This window comes from Homarus americanus, unplaced genomic scaffold (genome assembly GCF_018991925.1).
Source record: "Homarus americanus isolate GMGI-L3 unplaced genomic scaffold, GMGI_Hamer_2.0 scaffold28, whole genome shotgun sequence".
Classification (NCBI taxonomy): domain Eukaryota; kingdom Metazoa; phylum Arthropoda; class Malacostraca; order Decapoda; family Nephropidae; genus Homarus; species Homarus americanus.
The window spans coordinates 7,074,666-7,097,206 of record NW_024742238.1 but is presented as its reverse complement, the minus strand read 5'-3'; the positions used below and the strand labels follow the sequence as shown (position 1 = coordinate 7,097,206).

At 41.2% G+C, this 22,541-nt stretch overlaps 1 protein-coding gene across 3 annotated transcripts in view; it reads left to right on the top strand.

Annotated features, from left to right (window-relative positions):
- The window catches only part of LOC121876526, a 157,333-nt gene that overhangs the window by 97,718 nt on the left and 37,074 nt on the right, over positions 1-22,541 (top strand). For all 3 annotated transcript variants that reach the window (XM_042381707.1, XM_042381706.1, XM_042381708.1), the window contains 7 exons: positions 101-221; positions 1,376-1,635; positions 6,263-6,415; positions 13,415-13,624; positions 14,515-14,683; positions 20,370-20,542; positions 20,768-21,003. In XM_042381707.1, the coding sequence (XP_042237641.1) occupies positions 101-221; positions 1,376-1,635; positions 6,263-6,415; positions 13,415-13,624; positions 14,515-14,683; positions 20,370-20,542; positions 20,768-21,003 (1,322 nt within the window). The remainder of the gene's footprint in view (positions 1-100; positions 222-1,375; positions 1,636-6,262; positions 6,416-13,414; positions 13,625-14,514; positions 14,684-20,369; positions 20,543-20,767; positions 21,004-22,541) is intronic.

The window sequence follows — 22,541 nt, the reverse complement described above, 5'->3', positions numbered from 1 at the left end:
TAATGCTGACTGTGTACTGACAACTTACCTTGTAACAATAAAGTATGTTTTATGATATAATTTACACTGATAAACTCATTATTTCAAATTATATACCTAGACAGAGAAGGTGACAGTGTCTGGTGGTATTCGTAGAGTAGAGTGTGAACGAGTCACCTGCAGCAACTTTAGAACTCGTGGTCTTCTGCACGCTACCTTGCATGTAATGGACGATGCTCTTGGTAAGACTGCATTTCTTAACTTCTCCTTTTTCATGGGAAATTAATTAAAGGTGAAGTATTAAACAAGAAGGGAAATCAGATGGAAGTGTTGGGGCCTTGGTTTGGAAGGGGAGCTTGGTGGTAGAGCACACCTATGTTAGAGCAGGACCTGGAATGTATGATGGTAGCAGATGCAGGCGAGTTTGTGGTGCTCTCTGGTACAGTCACTTTGTACTGTAGCATGAGAGGGTTTGTAGGAGTGAAAAACTTTAACTAGACTATTTTCAAATACAGTTGTATTCAGAAGTTGCAAGAGGAAGTTTAAGTAGCTGCTGCCTTTATTGATGGCAAGAGAACCTTCCCTCCACATGAAAGGATGAATGTATGTGGCTGGTGTGAGAAGTATGATGTTGTATAGCAGTGAAACATGGCCAGTTAAAGAGGATGACATGAGTAGACTTGAGCGAGTTAAAATGAGAATGGTGAGGTGGATGTGCAGTATGAGACTGAAAGACAGGAGGCCCTGTTTAGAGCTAAATCGGGAGCTGGGTCTTGATAGTTCAGTATTGGTGAAGTTTTGCATTGAAGCAGACTAAGATGGTTCAGGCATATGGAGAGAATGGATGAGACCAATTGGGTCAAGAGGTGCATGAGATTAAATGTGAAGTGGAGTAGAACCAGAGGTAGGCCAAGAATTACATGAGGAGAGGTTGTAAGAAATAACATTAGAGTTAAGAAACTGACAAGAGATATTGCAAAAGACCATGCAGCATGGAGAACTGCCATCATGTAATAATGGCCATAAAACATTGATGATGATTATAAAATAAGCTTGAAAAAAAAAAGAAATTGGGCAGAGAAGGTACAGTTCAGATAACAATGGGTTATGGGACAATGTATGTAATTTATACAACACATGCTTCTGGTTCAACATTGTGAAGTAAGATGTCCTCTGATCTTCCATTAGTTTATTTACTCATAGTTTGTGAGTCTTGTTTTTCTTGCAAAAGATAAGTTCTTTAAATTCTATGTCAATAAATTATACATCATATTGCATGTTAATGTAATATTTGTGATGTATTATTTTATAACAATATCCATAAATATCAACTTAACTCCTTGGCATGTTGAACATTAAGTATTGACCTCCAGGTTTACTTCTTCCTTTTCCCCAGACCTTCTTTTGGACACCACCAACCGCACCATCAAGCTCAGGACAGTTGTTTACGAGGGTCCCAGAGAGGAACTTGCTCCAGCAACGTTGCCAGGAGGCCGCCTGGTTAACACATCCACTGTAGAGACTAACCTTTGGCTGGATAGAGACAGTGATCCTGAGGGTATGATCAGCTGGACCTGCACTATAGCTCATTATGCATCATCCAGGGCATCAGAGTGGGTCATCCAGTCTAGTTTACATCATCAGTCTTTTAACAAGGTAGAGATTTTCTCCAGCTTCAGTACCGAAGATTATTTTCCATTTTATATATCACTATACTGTACAGTACAGCTCCACCACGACTTACGACGGGGTTAGGTATATTGCCAGATTCATGATGTGCGCAGTACATAGGGACACAAATCCAGGTCGTATGTCGGAATGGTCGTAAGTCGGAAATGCAAAAAATAATACATACCGTATAAAATCTAAAATGAAATACAGTACAGTAAAAGTAATCAATAATGAAGAATGGATACAGTGTGACTGTGCACTTACCTTTAATGTAGTCAGCTGAATGCACACGGGGCCCCCATAATTTTCTATTTACAGGATACACGGAGACTATATTAATTGGATGAAGCAGAGGAGGAGACAGGGCTGGATGGATCACCAATGTCGCTTTCTTCAGACAGGTTTATGTACAGGGGAAACTTGCTGGTTGAAGGTATTGGATCATCTTTAGGGAGTGAAGAGGCAGCACTGGTGGGGCACGAGGAGACAGCACTGGGGGACTTCTTAAAATAGATGTCCAACTTAGATTGCACAGTTTGCTTTTTCTTTTCATTATAAATTTTCCTGTAGCAAGCAAGTGCATCTTGGACCATTCTGTCAACTTTGGCAAAACGCTCTTAATTTTGATCCATTCCGTCAAATATTTGCACCCCCTTATTAATTGTAGCAAATGCCTCTGCCATTTGCTTCACTGAAAATTTTTTAGGGGGTGCAGGTCCTTCTTCTACATTTCGACTCTTTTCTTCCTCTGCATTTTTGTGTGCTTCCAGTTCGATAAGATCTCCGTCACTCAGCTCTTCTGTTACGCTTTCAACCAACTGTTCATCATCTTCATTATCAATTTCTAACTGAAGCTGTTTACCCAACTCCACTATCTTGTTACTAATCTCAGAAATAACTTCATTTTCATTAAATCCTCTGAAACTGTTCACATATCTTTTCAGTACTTTCTTCCATATTCCATTCATGGACTGTTCTGTAGCCTCATCCCATGTTGCAATAATGTTCTTTATGCATGTCAAAATGTTGTAGTCCTTCCAAAACTGTCTGAGCATTTTCTCAACTTCAGTAGCAGCAATAGCCTGAGCGAAGGTCGTACATAAATACAGTGAACCCTCACTTTACGCGGTCAATTGAACCCACGGTGGCCCGCGTAAAGTGAGAAACGCGTAAAGTGAACAACATAACATATGGGATTAATTGAAATAGAGACCGGGCCGACCCCCAAACTCCACTTCTTCAGACACAATACCTACGTTGTAGTAAAAATAACTTCTTAATTTTATGATGGTATGCACACACAATTAATAATTAAGAGAAATATCAAAAATATTAGGTTTTTTAACACTTACATTTGTAGAAAAGATGGCTGGGCACACGGAGATGGGGGGTTGGTTCCGAGGCAGAGGGCAGATTATTGGCCCTCACCTGTATCACTTGTATCATTTGTATCACTATCCACCACAGAGGCTTGCAGGGCCTCTTTGTCAAACCCCTCAAAGTCCATATAAGTCCATATCCTCACTATCATTATCACTATCACTGACTTGGGCCGGCTGTGGTGGGTGGCGGGTGAAGAACTAGGTAATGTTTTGATGACTGGGCGACCTTATGCGCACTCTGCTCGCGCCGCTCTCCTCGTAAAAGGGTACACACACCGCGGAAAGTGAGCATTCCGTGTTCGGCAGGGTACCGCGTAAACGTGGAAACGCGTAAAGTGGGACCGCGTAAAGCAAGGGTTGACTGTAATTAGCTTTAAAAGCTGCAATAACACCTTGATCCAAGGGTTGGATGATAGAGGTAGTGTTAGGTGGAATGTAGACTACCTTAACATCAGGGTACATGTCGTCCAGGTGTGGTGGGTGTCCCAGAGCATTATCCAAAATTAGCAAAATCTTGAATGCAATGCCTTGTTGCAAACAATATTCCTTGGCTCGAGGAATGAAACAATTCATGAACCAATCCTCAAACAGTATTAGGGTCATCCAGGCTTTCTCGTTACTGTTATAAAACACTGGCAGTGTGTGCTTGCTGACATGTTTAAAAGCCTGGGGGTTCTCTGAATGATAGATCATGAAGGGCTTTATCTTGAAACCAGCTACATTCCCCCCAACAGAAGTGTAATTCGGTCCTTGAATGCCTTGAATCCTGGCATTGTTTTCGCCTCTTTGTGGATGTATGTCCGTTCAGGTATGTGCTTCCATAATAATCCAGTTTCATCTACATTGAATATTTGCTCAAGCAAATAATTTCCTTCCACGATCACACGATCTAGCTCCTCCTTAAAAGCTCGGCAGCAACAACATCAGCACTAGCTGCCTCTCCACTCACCTTAACATTATGTAAACTGTAGCGGTTCTTAAATCTGTTAAACCACCCATGACTTGCTGTGAAGGTTTGCTCGCACTCATCTCCTGCCTGCCCCTTCAGGTTTTCAAACAGGCTTCTTGCCTTAGCCTGTAAGGTTAGAAGGCTTTAGGGTACACGCTTCTGCATCCATATCACAAGTAATTTTCCATCTCGTGAATGAGACCTTGTCTTTTCTTCATTATTATCGTTCCCTTTATAGGTGCTGATCCTTTCACTACATCATGAATACGCTCCTTGTCCTTCAGAATAGTGGATATGATCGAGTGCAAAAACCCTAGGTTGAATGAAATTGTTGCTACAGTTTTTCCATTTTCATACTGCATTATTATCTTCATTTTCGTCTCAAAAGTAATTGACTGTCTCCTTTTCTTCTGCGCACCACCAGCACTCTCACTTGTATACTTTCCAGTCATTCTAAAGTCAATTAAGTACAAATATAATGTCAGTACACAGCGCAATCAGTTGCGGATACAACAACAGCCAAACACCAACTAAGCGCTCCACGCGGTAACCCAAGCCACGCGACGACGCTCTCGTACGGGACGGAAACGTTTTGGTATAGAAAATGCTCGTCATTTGAAAAAATTTTTGGTCCCAACTGCGGCGATTGTATGTGCGGATGGTCATTACGGACTGAGGCAGGTCGTAAGTGCAGGTGGTCATAGGTCGAGTAGGTCGTAAGTTGGGGAGGAGCTGTACAATGTACTGTACTGTATAATAAGCATTTTGTCCATCCAAATGTTGTATCTTTGAAAGGTTAAGAGAGAGAGAAAATTGTTTTTTAAGGCAGGAGTCAGTGGGTTTGACTGATACAGTGTTGTGAATATTATTGTAACCTCCCGATGAGCGACTGTGGGATAATGAGACCCTTGCACGTAGGACTCGATTGTTCTTTATTCGGTCAAAAACTGCAGAGTACAAATTACATATGTTACATATGAGATAATTAATTCACTCGTACATTCCTTCGCTATAAACAACTACATATGATATATTTGAGTAGAGTGGGATGTTAAACCATATTAAAAACTTACGTGTTTCGGGTCTAATGTAGGACTTATTAGCTCCCTGACTTGTTAGCTCACTGGACGGCTAGAGACGATCTTCTGAACCCCACAGGGAGCGAGTTAGCCAGCCCTGAGGCAAGGGCCATCTGTTTCACATTAACACCTCAGCAATGTTCTTTGTAAACACTCACTTTCTCTCTCTCTCTCTCTCCTGTCTCCATTTCTCTCTCTCTCTCTCTATCCCTCACTTCTAATTTATCCCACTGTGGGAGTAACAATTATAGAATTTTATTTGTTATTTTTCTAATGTACAACTCCATCCAGTATTGATGAGAGCATGTCAAAAGAATTCTGGTAGTAAAGTGTATGGCCACAAAATAAAAAATAAAAGTAAGAATTCACAAAATTGAACTGGCTCTTTAACCGTTGATTCTAGCTGGGTTAATGGGGCTGGAACATGTAAAAGTATATAGGGTTTGAGTAGCAAAACCCAACTGTCCTTTCTGTATTTATTAAGAAAATATATTTTATACAGTTCCAAGTGTATATCACCATAACTTAATCACTGTAGCTATGAGTGTTAAAATGAGGACGGAGGCTATATTAAATAGCTCTTCTAAATACGTCCTGCTTGTGTGAGAGAGTGAGTAAGAATGCTTGTAATACCCGTCGAGGGAGAACGGTAATATACGTCCTCCGTCGAGGGAAGACGGAACCATCTACGATGGCTCTCAATAGCATCTTCCTCTCCTCAAGGATATCGAACTACTGCTGCAAGAGGTGGCCAGAGAGCCGGCTACTTAATGCCTTAGCTTAGCACTAAGTGACACGACTTCCCATGGGCACACCTTATCACGTGCTCTGAACATGCTACCTCATAGCTAGTGGAAAGTTACAGAGGGTGATAAAGTATATAAATCAAATGTAATTAACCCATTTATATTAATACTTCTGCTTATAAGACAGGGGTTATTACAAAATAACCTAAGGCTACTGTACAGTATATAAGATATGCAAACAATTTCTATTGATTTTTATTCGTCACTATGAAGGGGAATTGATTACTATAAATGTGAACTTTTTCTTTTGGAAATAAATGACTAGGATCATCTGAAGATTAAACACCCCAATTTATTTAATTTAAAGATTAGTCATCCCATTGTTAACTTAACCAACCCCCCCCTCGAGCTTGGGTATCTAATATTCAGGTGATCCCCATTTTATTTCTCCAACAGGTACTGAGAGTAAGTGGTAACATCAATGCTGATCCAACATCTGCTTCTGCTGTCTTACTGTTAGATGTCTTCACTACCACGGAAGACTCCCTCAGGGTTGACCTTAAGTTGCTTCAAGAGCATGGCAGTTATATCTTTGTTGGTAATCTCACAGTGAGTACAGTACATAAAATTGTTAGCTGATGATTTTTAACAACTTCACAAGTTGAATACAGTACTAATATAATTTATGAGAAAAGTCTATTGCATTGAGTTATGAGGTGCTTTAACTTTAATTACTGTAGTTTACTTTATCCTCTTCACCATTGGTCAGCATTCTAGCCAGTCTGGCAGTTGATCATGTCTCTGTTAAGCACTATTGGCAGGTACTGGACATGTACTTGCTCCAGAATTTATCTGTACCTGCACCTTTTTTGGTCAAATCTGGTCTTAAATGAGCTCACACTCAAAGCTGTCACAATGTTCTCTGGCAGACTGTTCCAAGAGTTCACAACTCTAACTCCAAAAAAGTTAGGTATGATTCTTATCTGCACTTGTGGCTTCTTTAACCCTTGGTGGTGCAGGTATCTGTTAGCTTTAGGTATGAGCAATTAAGTGAGTGATGGCCAATGAGATGCTTATACAGGTTGTACCTCTCGAGTCCGGCAACCTCGGGACCTGACCGGTGCCGGACCATGGAAATTCACCCTTTTCCTGGATAGATAGTGACTTGTGCTTATGCTTGGAAGCACTAGCACCACTTTCTCTGCATCATGGTCTCTTTGAAGACATATTGAAGGGTTAAATGTCGTATAGTAGCTAATCAAATTTCGCGAGCTTTTAATTCTTAACGTATTTTATTGGAACACGCAAAAAAATAGATAAATAAAAATTTTGACGGCGGAAACTTGAATTTCAACGGGTTTGAACGGCCCGCCAACGTGCAGACGACGTGCATAATCGTGTAAACAGCGTCATTTCTCTTATGTACAAATGATTCATTATTGTTTATTACTGAATGTCTTTTTTATTGAATTAATGTTTATGTGTGCAAAATGAGCAATACAATTCATTAATAATACGTAGAATATTAAAACACACGAGGAAATGACACAGCATTGTTTTCGTTGATTACAAAACCAGTGACTGACTGGTTCTACATATAAAACTGAAGAAAATAAGACCTTGGTTGTAGCTGTAGTAAAATTAATATGGTTGTTTTAAGTAATGTTATTTAATGTTAATAAATGGAACAATAGAAGTAGCTAACGATAATGGTAAAGAAAAAAGAGAGATCGCGTATGTAAGTGCGCATGCGCACACGTGAAAACATATCGTCATTACTTTACATAAGAATATGAAAGGAACACTTATTTACTGTTCATATATATTTTAATTTATGTTTCTGAATTTGTTTTTATTGAATTAATGTATGTGTGTGCAAAAGTAACAATACAATTTATTAATAATACTGGAATATTAAAACACACGATGGGACGAGACGGCTGCCGGCATTGTTTATGTTAAAGCTTACAAAACCAGTGACTGATTGGTTCTACATATAAAACTGAAGAAAATAAGACCCTGATTTTAGCTGTAGTAAAATTAATGTAAAAAAATGAATATGGTTGTTTGAAGTACCTGTAATGTTATTTAATGTTAATAAATGGAACAATATAAGTAGCTAACCATTAATGGTAAAAAAAAAAGTGAGACTGCTCGTATGTAAGTGCGCACATGTGAAAACATATCGTCATTACTGTACATAAGAATATGAAAGCAACACTTATTTACTGCTCATATATATTGAAGGGTTAAATGTTGTACTCTGTATAGACAAGCAGAGAGAGAGAGAGAGAGAGAGAGCAGCCGAACTGCCGGATGTAAACAAACCTTAATTTCCCGTGGCTTTGTTTTTTTGTTTTTTTTAAGGGGATTAGCCCACCCGGGTATAGGTCACTGACCCACATTGGGGCCTGACGGGCAAAAATTTAATACTCCTGTATTAATAATAATAATTCAGATAAGTAAAAAAAAAAAAAAGCTGCCTATCTACCTATTGGATAAACTAAAATCTTACCGGACCACAGAATGCCGGACTAGAGAGGTACAACCTGTATCACCTGTTGCCTATCTATATTATATAAACTAGGCAGCTTCATATGCTGTAATCTCTCCTGGTTCCTGGAGTGCTGGAATGCAGGCACCAGTCTGGTGGCCCTCTTTTGGACGTTTTCAATTAACTGACAGTCTCTAGCATATCTTGGGGACCAATTGGGATGACAGTACAGAACTCCAAAGGGAGAAGCACCTCACTATTGAAGAGCATTATGAGGGACGGACCATCTAGGTTTGTATACAATCTTCTTATAGAGGCGAAGAGGATAAAGTAAAGATTAGCCCTACTAGTTTATTTGATTGATTTACCTTCTTCTCACAATGGTGTATCTTTCTTGTCATGGGTACACATGATGATTTAGTGCCATTAATTACCACACATTGCTTGTGGTCATGAAGAAAGTCTCTGATCCATGCCAGTGTGTTCCTCCAAATTCCGTACTCTTCCAGGTAAGCTATAGAATGCATTGGCAAAGTCAAGGTATATATTGTTAGTATTTCCACCACACTCCAGAATCTGTGTCCACACATCCAACATCCTAATGCTTTTACTCATGACTTAGTACCGTAAAGCTTGTTGATGGCACAACCATTAGAAAGAAAGAAATATAGGAGGTCACCGACTTACGAACGCCCGACGATACGAACGGGGTTAAACTTGAAATTTAAAATATTTTATTTACCCAATGACTTAATTTTTACTTTCATTTACTGTATTTTGTCATTCTGTTTCTTCTTTTGCCTTAAATTAAGTGATTTTAGATGTATATAAGGACTTAGGCTATGATATAGTCGGATTTTAAACATTGTTTTTTAAGTACGAAATGTCATGGAAATCACACATCCTTAACATAGCTAAAGCTGCCTCCCGAAAGTTGGGAATGCTGTACAGATGCCATAGCTACTTCACTCCTGAGCAGTTGCTTCAAGTATAAAGGATTCATTTGTCTTAACTTGGAGTACTGCTCTCATATCTTGGGTGGCTCTTCTTCTGTCCAACTGTTAGATAGGGTGGAATCAAAGGCGTTTTGTCTTATTAACTCTCCTCCTTTAGTTGACAATCTTTCTTCCCTTTCTTTTCACTGCAATGTTGCTTCACTCTCTCTCTTTTACAGGTACTTTAACGGTCAATGTTCGGTGGATTTGGCATCTTGTGTACCGCCGACAAGGCCATAGGCTCGTAACACTCATCTTGCTTGCAGTGCCCACCATTTCTCTGTGGATGTCGGTCACACTAGAATAACCCGTTTTAGTACATCCTTCTTTCCTCACACAGTGAAACTGTGGAATGCTCTGCCTTCTTCTGTGTTTCCATACTTATACAATCTGTCTCACTTTAAAAAGCTGATTTTCCAACATCTTCGTGGTGTAGATTAACGCGGATTTGGTTTACGCGTTTGGTCATTTACGCGGCACCTAGCTAGACCGACAATTTTTATTTACGCGGTTCATTACATCATTTACGCAGGAAGCGGCGCGGGCAGGGTGCGCACAAGGTCGCCCAGTCATCAAAACATTACCGAGTTCTTCACCCGCCACCCACCACAGCCGTCCCAAGTCAGTCATAGTGATAGTAAGGATATGGACTTTGAGGGGTTTGACAAAGAGGCCCTGCAAGCCTCTGTGGGTTGTGGTGGATAGTGATACAATTGATACAAGTGATACAGGTGAGGGCCAATAATCTGCCCTCTGCCTCGGAACCAACCCCCCATCCTCGTGTACCCAGCCATCTCTTCCACTAAGTAAGTGTTAAAAAACCTAATATTATTGATATTTCTTTTAAATATTAATTGTGTGTGCATACCATCATAAAATTAAGATGTTATTTTTACTACAACGTGCGTACGTAACGTATTGTGTCTGGGTGAAGTATAATTTGTTTACCGAAGATATTTGTTTTTAGCTCATAAAATTCATAGAAATTACCCGGCCAGAATATAATTTACATTGCAGGAATTCTTATAAGATAGTGATTAATTTGAATATAAACAAGCTAAAATTTGCATTACACATACAAATTTTAGATCTTATTTAAGAATTTTATTAGAGAGAGCAAAAATTTTATCGTTTTTGCAAAATATATGACGTTTATATTCAAATTTTTCACAGTCTTGCAAGGAATCCAGCAATGTCAATTATATTATCCTTACCAAAGTGTGAGGTATTATTTATTTTTAAACCTGTAAACCTAGTGTTTTCACCCAAACATTTCTCAGGGAGGGAGGAGAGCCAGCGAGCGTGGGAAGAGGGGGGAGAGGGAGGGGGGGGGAGTTGAGTCCATTATTTGAATGGACATTAACTGGAAACTGTGTTTCTTTTAAATATTAATTGTGTGTGCATACCATCATAAAATTAAGATGTTATTTTTACTTCAACGTACTTTTGTGTCGGAAAAAGTGTAGTTTGGGGGTCGGCCCAGTCTCTATTTCAATTAATCCTATAAGTTCTGTTATTTCTTTTTCGCATTTCTCGTTTTACGCGGACCTCCACGGGTTCAATTGACCGCGTAAATGAAGACTATATCTATATAACCCTTTTTCTCTATTTTTAATTTATTTCTGTTCCTAGTTTTTCGTCCCCTAGGCCCCTTTGTGGGTCGTTCGGCCTGTGCCTGGGTGGGCTAATTCCCGTAAAAAAAAAGAAATAATATATAGCATGTGTTCTGACTTATATACAAATTCGACTTATGAAAGTCCTCAGGAACGGGACCCGTGATATCTCCATTAGCCGGAACAACTGGTGCAAAGCACTTCTGGGAATGAGAGATGTCCGGGTAATGAAACGACTCTCAAAATCGGGAAAAAATCCCCCATCCATGGAATTTTCTTAAATTTTCCAGAATGGCGCATTATTTCATCTCAAACTCGAGTACTGGAAAATTTTTCTCGGAATTATCGGAAAAGGCGCCTCATTCTTATCTCTCAAATCCCCCCAAAAATCCTCTTTCCCTGAAATTTTCTGGGTACCGAAAAATCTTCTCGGAATTATCCAGAAAATGCGCCCCTCAGCAAATCGTTCCCAAGCACAGAATTTTCCAGAAAATTCTGAGCAAATTTCAGTTCTGTCTATCGGAGAATTCCAATTTAGAGGAATTCCAGGTAATGAAGATACAGTGATATCCCCGTTAGCCGGAACAATTGGTGCAGAGCACTTCCGGGGAATAGAGATTTCCAGCTAACCAGACGACTTTCTCAAGCCCAGAAAAATTCCTTATCCCCGGAATCTTTTCCGGTTAATGGGAAAAGTTTCTGAGCGTCTTAACTAGACATCTTGCACAGATGGACACTAGCCCACTTCCCCAGAATGTTTCTGGGTGCTGGGATGTTTTCCTCAAGTCTAAACTACAAGAGTCCGTAAATGCAGTTCTAATTAAGTTAGAAACTCCAACTTCTTCACTATAATAATCCAGAATAGTTTATCTAAAAGTTTGGTAAAATAATTATATTTGAAAATTAAAAATCTTTATGATATGGGCATGAATGAAGTTATGTGTTACAGCAAAAACTGGTATTTTCCACTCTCATGGAGATGTGGGGGATTATTGGGTCTCGTGTACCTGACCTGACGCAATGTCAGGTCGAGGTTGGATGGGGGATTAGTGGTCGCGTATTACTGACCTTCTGATGGAATGTCAGGTCAACCTTTCTTGGCCAGGGGATTAGTGGGTCTCATGACCTGAAGATGTCTTGAATAAACACGACATCTAAAGCATTTTTAGAGATTGCCATAAGTATAAATGAGCAAAGTTGTATCCCTTCAACATTACATTACATAACATTTTAAAATATGGAGTGAGAAAGCAGAAAGGTGTGGGTGATTAGAGAGATGGAGTAGATATGAGTGTTGCCAAGCACTCCTCAACAGCTGTTATTTAACTCGCAGTCAAACACACACAAATTTGTCACACAATGAAACCCTCACTCCTTATGTCTGCTGTCTTAAATCCCTTGTTGGGGGTATGTGAGTGGCGTTGGAGTGCGTGTGTGTGTGTGTGTTTGGCTGGTTCCTGGAGTGTGTGTGTGTGATGTATGGATTTAATGTTGATGTTTTGCTGAAGAGTGTGGGAATCAACCTTTTTGGGGTGTGAGGGGAGGACGGCTGTGCGGTTAGTTTTCTCCCCGCCCCCTCCCCTTCCTCACTCAAGTGTGGCATGAAACAACGTCATTCACTAAGTGACTTGAAAGCAGAGGAAATTTGTCACTGAAGATCGACTGTCTTCCTAGAGATAGAAGACGAGCCGTGGTCGCCATGCTTGACCAGACCGTATAAAAAAATTGCCCCAAACACAATATCTGAGAGACATAATCAAAATAAAAGTCACTCGATTTCGTCACCGTGCTAAGATGTATAAATACCCAAAATAAAATCCTCGTGGCACATAATATTTCAGCTATTACAACACAAATTAGCGGAGCTTTCCTTGCGCATATTTACAGCTGATTTGCAAGGCAAGAAGATGATGGTAGCAATGCTTGTGATGGAGGGTGTGGGAGGGGGTTTTGAGAATTGCATTTAAATGCCAGGTAATGATGTGTGCTCCTAATATTACGTATTTAAGTAATTATTAGATGTTTTAATTGCCTGTATGTTGGCCTGGTAAATTAATGCTAGGCATTTACATACCTAGGTATAAAGATAGACGTCGCATTCCGGACTGAACAAAAAGTAATTATATTTAAAAAACTGAGCTTGTTTAATTTTTCCATAGTCCATAGTGTGAAAGACAAATTATCAATTATAGGAGTACTATGTTCATGGCATCATGGGGGCAAAATATAGGAATTGTTTGCTATTGTTGAAATTTTTTGTCAACTATGTTTTCATATTTGCATCTGTTTCAAAATCCTGCCTCTGCACATAATATAGCAATATCTATTGATGTACTCTGACAGCCTTTATTAAAGAGACTATATTATTATACTGAACCCATGACCACTCCAGTAATTGCAATGCATTATACAACTACAGTACAGTATGTAGGACCACTTCGTTATCTGTATCATTATCTCTTCCTTCTCCATTCATCTTATATTGCTAATTATTTTTCTATCACAGAGAGACATGGATAACAACTCGAATATTATGGGTGTGATTGTGTCATTCCTGCCATCCCCTGACAGCGGTGAGGTGAGCGTCGTGCTGGTTGTGCCGAGTACGTCGGCCACGACACCAAAAGTGACTCGTCCTAAAACAACTCTTGACACTCGGTTCACCCTCACGTGTGGTATGGATGTCAGAAACAAACACACTGTACTGTCTTGTAAGGTATGTGGCTATGAAAAATTAAGCCAATTTGAAAACCCCGGTACTGTACTGTACTTATTTTGTATGGTTCATTAGCTGAATAATATGAATACAAATACTGTACATTGATAGTTTTGTTTTGTATAGCACATGCAATTAATGTCTTACCTTGATAGCTTAAACTGAATCAGATTTGACTATATATATGTGATATATTTTTTAGGAATATTTGATCCTGAAATTAATATTACTGGTACATAATTACAATTCATATACTGTATCCAGTTTATATTTCATTTATAAAGTGAAATTTCATATTCTGTACTGTATAAAATTATCAATAGACATTTTATGGCTTTTAGATGTGTAATTCATCATTTCAGAAATTATATAGATAGTCTCATACACTGACCTCCTAACTGGCTTGTAATTCAGTGGTTTAAACCATAGTTTTGGTTCATTCTTACAACTCAAAACAGCTAAAGAAACAAATATTTTTTAGTTATTTGATGAATCTCACCACTTACAAGAGACAACCCTTATAATGCCTTTATGCTTCCAGTTAACTGGAGTCCAGGCAACCTGCAGATTCAGTTAACCGGCACCAGAATGAAATACGAATAAAAAATCTCCAAAATCAGCTAGAATCATAAATTTGAACACCACACATAATGGGGATGAGCTGCCATATTCAATTCTATGATAAACAATAAAATTGATGCACAGCCTATCACAAAACATAAAAGCACATATGAGTTTGGGATATTACTTTCCTGTTATCAGATAAAAGAATATTTTGATCTGATCCAGGCATCATTTGAATACCAGTTAATAATTAAAAGCCTCCTGCATATTGATAATTTTGGATCATGTATATTATTTGCATAATATATTTTTTTCTGGCACTTCAGTTCATGACCCCATCAGTACACGAGAAAGTGTTCTTCAGATACCAACCCTCTGATGTTCCCGGCTGTTTGGGCTTTATGGCCTTGGTTGGGATCTTTAACCACACTTATTACACTCACCAGAAAATGTGTACCAGCCCCACCAGCCTTCAAGCTACTTTGTCAAAGAAAAGTAAGATATGAATAGATATTATGTAGTACTATATAAGAATCATGATGACTTTATGTGTGTGTGTGTCTGTGTGTTCGCACAAAGGGTGGTGAAATGCATCTAGTGTGGCAGCATTATGTTAGTGTTAAGGTGCAAGCACTGCTTGCCCTCTCTCGCTTTCAGCTACCGCCGCTGGCTAGCCCTCGTGGCGAACAGGGAAGCAACTTGCATAAGTCTTCCCCTGCCAGTACACAGCCTCTTCACCATCAAGACTCCTGATGTGCCTCCTCATGGCAACACACGGTAACTGGGTGCCTCGTTGGCCCAGGCTAGACCAGCAGGGGAACCTCGGAGTAGCAGTGGGCTCCAGAGGGACGGCGCATAGGCCCATTGGCATGTGGACATGTCCTGGCGCCAACCAACCATTGCCCCGCTGCCTTGCGGATTAACCTTGGCCTGGCATAAGGTTACGGGAGTAAACCCTGAGCGAAAAATCTGTGGTGGAGCCCCACATCAGGCAGACATGCTTACAGAGCTCCAACAAGACCCCAGTGGCGGTATAGGCCTAAGAGGTGACCATCATGGAAACCCAACGACTACACCGGCGGACGAAGGCAATGCATGATGGACAGGCTACTAAGGCGAAACCCAACAAATTGGGCTATCGGCAGTCCATTGCAACTCTCTCTCTCCCCAGTCGTTGCAACACTTGCACCACTAGATCAGGAAAAAGGAGAGCCAAGATATGTGATTGCAGCCTGTGCTCCTGCCTAATCCATCTCATCATACCTCTCATCATCATCATCATCAAAACCCCTATACCTGTACCCCCAAAAGTCTTATGGTGACGGGTACAGGCAGAGATGACTGCTCGGAGTCTCTAGTCACAACTCTGCACATGGGCGGCACAGATAAGATGGTCGTTTATGCACTGGGCTCTGGGCAGCAGTGCAATCCGGTCCTGTCTGTGCGACTGAGCAGCCCTTTCAAGGAGTCACTCTGATCACCCCACATGGGAAGGGTGCTAGAAAAGGTGCCTTAAACATAGCCTGCCTAAAACACCAACCTGACTGGGCAACTGCACCCAATAAGGTCATCCTTATGTGGTTGAAAATGCAATCATAATCACAGATCCAAACAAAAACAAACTATACAACCTCTTGTGGTTGTTGCAATATGGAATTTCAGGACCTTCCTGGTTACTGGCACAAATGAGCATGCTGAAAGAAGAACCGCCCTTATGGCAAAAGAGCTGACTAGGTATAACATCAACATAGCAGCCATTAGTGAGTCCCAGCTCCCAGATGCGGTCAACTCACAGAACAGGGGTCTGGCTATACCTTCTTCTGGAAGGGTAAGCCCGCTGCAGAGAGAAACTGCATTTATAGAGTTGGCTTTGGCATACGCCAATGCATCCTACACAGGCTAACTGAAATGCCTGTTGGGATCAACAAGCGCCTCATGACGCTCCGAGTCCCACTGAATCACTCACATCATGCCTTTTTCATCAATGCATACTCCCCAACACTGGATGCAGAGGATGACATCAAGGAGGCCTTTTACGCCGACCTCGACAGAGTGCTAACCTCTGTCTCCAGAGAATATAAGGTTGTGCTCCTTGGTTACTTCAATGCCAGAGTTGGTAGAGATGCTGACATTTGGCATGGAACCATAGGGAGAAGTGGACTAGGCAAGTGTAATCCCAACAGCCTACTCCTCCTCAGCAAATGTGCTGCACACAACCTCACTATCACCAATACCTTGTTTAGGTAGGCTGGCAAGTTCAAGGGTTCATGGCAACATCCACGATCCAAACACTGGCATCTCATTGACTGCATCCTTGTCAGAGAAAGAGATCGCTGAGATGTCCTCATCACCCGTGCCATGCATGGCTCAGACCACTGCAACACTGATCATCAGCTCATCAAAGCCAAACTCTCACTTCACGTTGCCCAAAAACGACTAAGGCAGCAAGCCTCTAGAAGAGGTTTTAACACTTAAGTGTCTGGAGGATCCAGTTGTAGCACATGCTTTCAGAAAGCAGCTCGAACATGGGCTGATAATCAACCCGACAACAAACAACCCAAATCCCAGTGCGGAATGGGATATTCTTGACACTGTTGTGACAAAAACCTGCAGAGAGACCCTTGGCCTGATCGAAAGAATACACCAGGACTGGTTTGATGAAAATGACCCGGCAATCACTGAACTCGTCGATGATAAATGTGTTGCTTTAACTAACAAGCAGAACAACCCTCAGTCTTCGACCAAAGCTGTTACCTTCTGCAAGAAAGCGGCGGCTCAGCGGGAACTTCGCAATCTAAAGTGTGACTGAATTAAAAATAAAGCATGTGAAATAAAAAAAATGTAGATCAGCACAAGATGCGCGAATTTTTCAGTTCCACTAAAAGATTTAATGGGCCAATCACTCGTGGCGCTGGCCCCCTCCGCTCATCCAAGGGTAACTCCCTAATTAAAGACAATAAAGGCATCCTTCAGTGCTGGAAAGAGCACTACCATTCACTGCTCAACTGAAACTCCGATGTTGATATCCTGACTTCCTGTCAAGTCCCTCAGCATCTAGAGCTGACCCACCTCAGCTCTCCTCCATCCCTGGATGAGGTAGCTGCTGCCATCAAACAGATGAAAATTAGCAAAGTCTCAGGGCCTGATGGAATTCCAGCTGATGTGTATAAAGCAGGAGGACCTCTGTTTACCAGCCATCTGTACTCTCTCCTGGAGAATATATGGGAAAAGGAGGAAATCCCCAAGCTCATATGATGCCTTCATTGTTAAAATTTATAAGAACAAGGGAGATCGGTCAGACTGTGGCAACTACTGTGGGATCTCGCTGCTGTCAACAGCTGGCAAGATTACCGCCCAAGTCCTTCTAAACAGACTTCTTCCTGAGGCAGAAAACTTCCTCCCAGAATCTCAATGTGACTTTAGACCATCACGTGGCACCACTGACATGATCTGTGCTGCCCGTCAGATACAGGAAAAGTGCAGAGATCAGCGTCTTGACCTGTACATGGCTTTCATTGACCTATCCAAGGCCTTCGACTTGGTCATCAGGGAAGACGTTTTGGCTGCCCACCAAAATTCGTCGTTATTGTGAAGCAACTCCACAATGACATGAATGGCAGTGTCCTGCACAATGGCACCCAGTCTGAGTTCTTCCCCATCCAAATGGAGGTTAAACAAGGGTGTGTACTGGCACCAACTCTCTTTTCCATTTTCTTGGCTGCCTTCCTTACTCGTGCCAGTGCCAATTTAGCCAGCGGGGTGGACATCAAGTACCAGATGAAGGGTCTTTTCAACATAAGACAGCTCCAGGCAGGAACAAAGGTGTCAGCAGCTTCCATTACTGAGCTTCAGTATGCACCCTTGTTGCTCACACTGAATGCGACCTTCAGGAGATCCTGAACACCTATGCAGATGCGTATGCACACTTTGGCCTTGAGGTGAATGTACTGTATGTATGACTCAGATTCTCTTTCAACCTGCCCCTGGTTCAGCCACACCTCCACCATCCATCTAGCTTAATGATACGGTACTACCTTCTCTAATGTTACCAACTTTCAGTATCTCGGCTCCCACCTGTTCACCACCGTGGACATCGATGAAGAGATTCAGCATCAGATCAGATGTACATCTCAAGCTTTTGGCAGACTCCAAAACCATGTTTTCAGCTATAGGGCACTGAAGTTATCTACAAAGTTACACGTTTATCGAGCAGTGGTCCTTCCTACCCTGCTATATGGCAGCGAGACATGGATCACATACAGGAGGCACCTCAAGGCACTTGAAACCAACATAGTCTATGTTCCATCCTCCGAGTTCACTGGGAAGACTAGAGAACAAATGCCAGTATTTTTGCTGACACCAACTGTAGAAGCATCGAGGCTACCATTGTCCATGAACAACTACACTGGACTGGCCATGTTGCCTACATGGATGACAGTAGACTGCCAAAGCAGCTACTTTACAGTCACCTAACGAATAGTAAACGTAATGCAGGCTGGCAACTGAAAAGGTATAAGGATATTCTTAAGACAAACCTGAAAAGTGCCAAATCAACCCCCCTCACCTGGGAGACGTTTACTCCACACCGTAACGCTTGGAGGAGCACCACACAAGAAGGTGTCAATACTTTCGAGTTAGCCTGACTGCATACCGAGGCAAACAAGCGCCAACTCCGGAAGGACGCTACCCCCGCCCCTCCCGCGCTAGATGCAGCCCCCCCACGTGTGCAACATCTGTGATGAACCCTGCCGGTCCCATATCGGCCTCTTTAGTCACCTCAGAACTCACCAACCTAGGTGACATCCTTAATAACTCATATCATTGTATCATAGCTGGATGATCGTCATACTTGATTCCGAGTGACAGCAAAGTAGTAGTAGTGTGTAATAATAATAGTGATAATAATAATAATAATTAACTGTTTATTGAAAAAGTTGGCAGCCCGAAGGCTGAAAATATACATTGGACAAAAATGACCTACTACATACAAAGACATGGGGTGGGTGGGTCGTTTAACAAAAGGTTTCATTCCTGAAAGAAGAAGGAACATGAATTGAACATACAAATTATTATAGTTTACAGTTGATGGCCCCGGCCTGGACTGGTCATGGAGACACCAGGTGGTGTGGTGTTCACGTGGTGTAGTAGGTAGTAAGCAGCTACCAAACAGGGAGGTACTACCGCCGGGGAAGATATTGGAAGCATAATGTGTTGTCTAATGGTAGACCCTGCTGCCATATGGCATCACAAAAATTGTGACCAAGTCCCAGGTTGATGGTCTGACTTCTGCCTCATTTACACACAATTGCAGAGCCTCAATTGTTTCTCTTACTATTGACAATACAACATACATATATTGTTTCTCACTTGATTTTTTTCATTTTTGTATTTCTCTATTATTATTATTATTATTATTATTATTATTATTATTATTATTATTATTATTATTATTATTATTAAATTTTTGCCCCCCAGGGCCCGAGTGGTGTGGTGTTCACGTGGTGCAGTAACTCGTCCTCGGGTGTTGATATGAAGGACCTCACGTGGTCATGGGGACAACAGGTGGTGTGGTGTTCACTTGGTGCAGTAACTCGTCCTTGGGTGTTGATATGAAGGACCTCACGTGGTCATGGGGACAACAGGTGGTGTGGTGTTCACTTGGTGCAGTAACTCGTCCTCGGGTGTTGATATGAAGGGCCTCACGTATTCATGGAGACACAGGGTGGTGTGGGGTGGTGTCACAGTTCTCCACCCTACTGGGTGGTGTTGTGTTATTTCGAAGTCAGGTGTGAAGCCAACCCACTGTTGTTCCCAGGGTGACTCATTAGCACCTCCTTGTCAGAAGATGGCGGTCAGTTCCCAGGGGTGCTTATCTCATGGGTGGGTCATGGTTCTCACTGGTACTGTCTAGTGCTGAATTCCTGGTTTAAGCACTGTTCATCACTGTTCAACACTGGTCCCACTTCTTTCCGAAACGAAATTGTCACTTTTGATTATGTTGATATCCCAGTGGTGAGGATGGGTTGGGGAGAGGGACTTGGGGAATGGGCCGAACATTGGCCAAGGGGGCCCGCTGCTGTGTGTGTGTGTGTGTGTGTGTGTGTGTGTGTGTGTGTGTGTGTGTGTGTGTGTCCAAAAAGTAGCCTTAACAAACTTCAATTCTCCCTTTTTTTTCTTACAGCACAAGAAGGCATGAAAGAACTTGCACTGAAGTTTGGACTTGTAGATGTACAGAAGGCTGAAATAGACCTGCTGGATACTGTTCACATCAGATTTCAACTCCATCCTCCATTCTTACTTCATGCCATGGCTCATTCTGGTGGCAGCATGTGGGATAGGTTGGGGGATATTATGGTAAGGAGTGTGGCATAATTTTTTGTAATAGGTCTTGAAACCTTTTGGGCTTTACATATATTGCTTCTTTATCTCTTAAATTATATTAAATCTTCTTGAAATGAGAATCAACTTCATTTCAATAGCATCTGTAGTTTATGAACATTTCGTGTGCTCTTCTGAAATTGTATACTATATATATTTCATTAATTTATGCCAGTCTTATCTAACCATTGTATATCACAGGACAAAGTTCATGAAGAAGTTACTACTTTGATATTAGCTGCAAAAACTGCAATGAGAGTTGTGGCATCAGACTTGAGGGTGATGGATGGCCTCTCACAGATATCCACTTCTACCCCAACCTCAACCTTGGCAGAGTACATCAGCAACCACACCCACCATATTCTGTTGGAGTTTAAAGGGGATCAGCTGCTACTTGACATGGCTCATGGAGCACAATTATGTTTTGATGTAACCAGGTGAGTCTCTCTTGATAATTATTGCACTTTGAGAACAGAACCTTTGTTTGAAAATGAAGAATACAGTATTAAGTCTTTTTACCAACAATGTTCACAGTGGTGATGGGATCTACAAATTGATTTGTATACAAACAAATCATCAACCTTTATTGCTCACCTGCAATTTTTTTTATTTAATCACAGGCATTAGTGAATGTGAAAAAAATACGGATGACATTGTAGCAAATATTATTTTTAATGTCGCATGATGTTTTAGTGATGCAGTAACTGAATACTGTACATGCAGTCCTTGCCTCCTTTTATAAGGGTTGTTAGCTCTACCCTGGGCCACCCTCAGCCCACCCAACTAAAAATGGGTACAATTATGGAGGTAAATATGTTTGAATGCAGTGCTGGCCATAATGTATATACGTACAGTATACTCTCGATTCAACAGAATCCGATATAACTAACTCTCGATTTAGCAGAAGGCATTTTTTCGTTATTTTTCACTCAATTTAGTGAACTAATTCGTTAAATCGAGTTCAATCCCGTTAATATGCTTATACCTATGGAGACATCTCAGACACATGATACGGTAAAACCTACTTCAGCCTACGGCGAATGTAATAAATGTATAAAAACAATAAATGATATAAAGCAATTACCGGAAAATCTGCTCTGGGTCTGGGGACAAAGGTTGCACCATGTTTAGCCGCATCCTCATATTTTACTTTATAATTTCTATTTTAAAATTAATTGACACATGATGGCTCGATTTAGCTACTTTTGCACTTAGACAACTAATCAGTGAATAAACCAGGGCATATGAAGAAATATTATACACAAGTGATGTCACGAAGCTTAGTAAGTGCAACCACAATGCAAACTTTTTCAATGAACCGTTTATTATTTTTATTATTATTAATATTATTATTATTATTATTATTATTATTATTATTATATTATTATTATTATTATTATTATTATTATTACACACACACACACACACACACACACACACACACACACACACACACTCTCTCTCTCTCTCTCTCTCTCTCTCTCTCTCTCTCTCTCTCTCTCTCTCTCTCTCTCTCTCTCTCTCTCTCTCTCTCTCTCTCTCTCTCTCTCTCTCTCTCTCTCTCTCTCTCTCTCTCTCTCTCTCTCTCTCTCTCTCTCTCTCTCTCTCTCTCTCTCTCTCTCTCTCTCTCTCTCTCTCTCTCTCTCTCTCTCTCTCTCTCTCTCTCTCTCTCTCTCTCTCTCTCTCTCTCTCTCTCTCTCTCTCTCTCTCTCTCTCTCTCTCTCTCTCTCTCTCTCTCTCTCTCTCTCTCTCTCTCTCTCTCTCTCTCTCTCTCTCTCTCTCTCTCTCTCTCTCTCTCTCTCTCTCTCTCTCTCTCTCTCTCTCTCTCTCTCTCTCTCTCTCTCTCTCTCTCTCTCTCTCTCTCTCTCTCTCTCTCTCTCTCTCTCTCTCTCTCTCTCTCTCTCTCTCTCTCTCTCTCTCTCTCTCTCTCTCTCTCTCTCTCTCTCTCTCTCTCTCTCTCTCTCTCTCTCTCTCT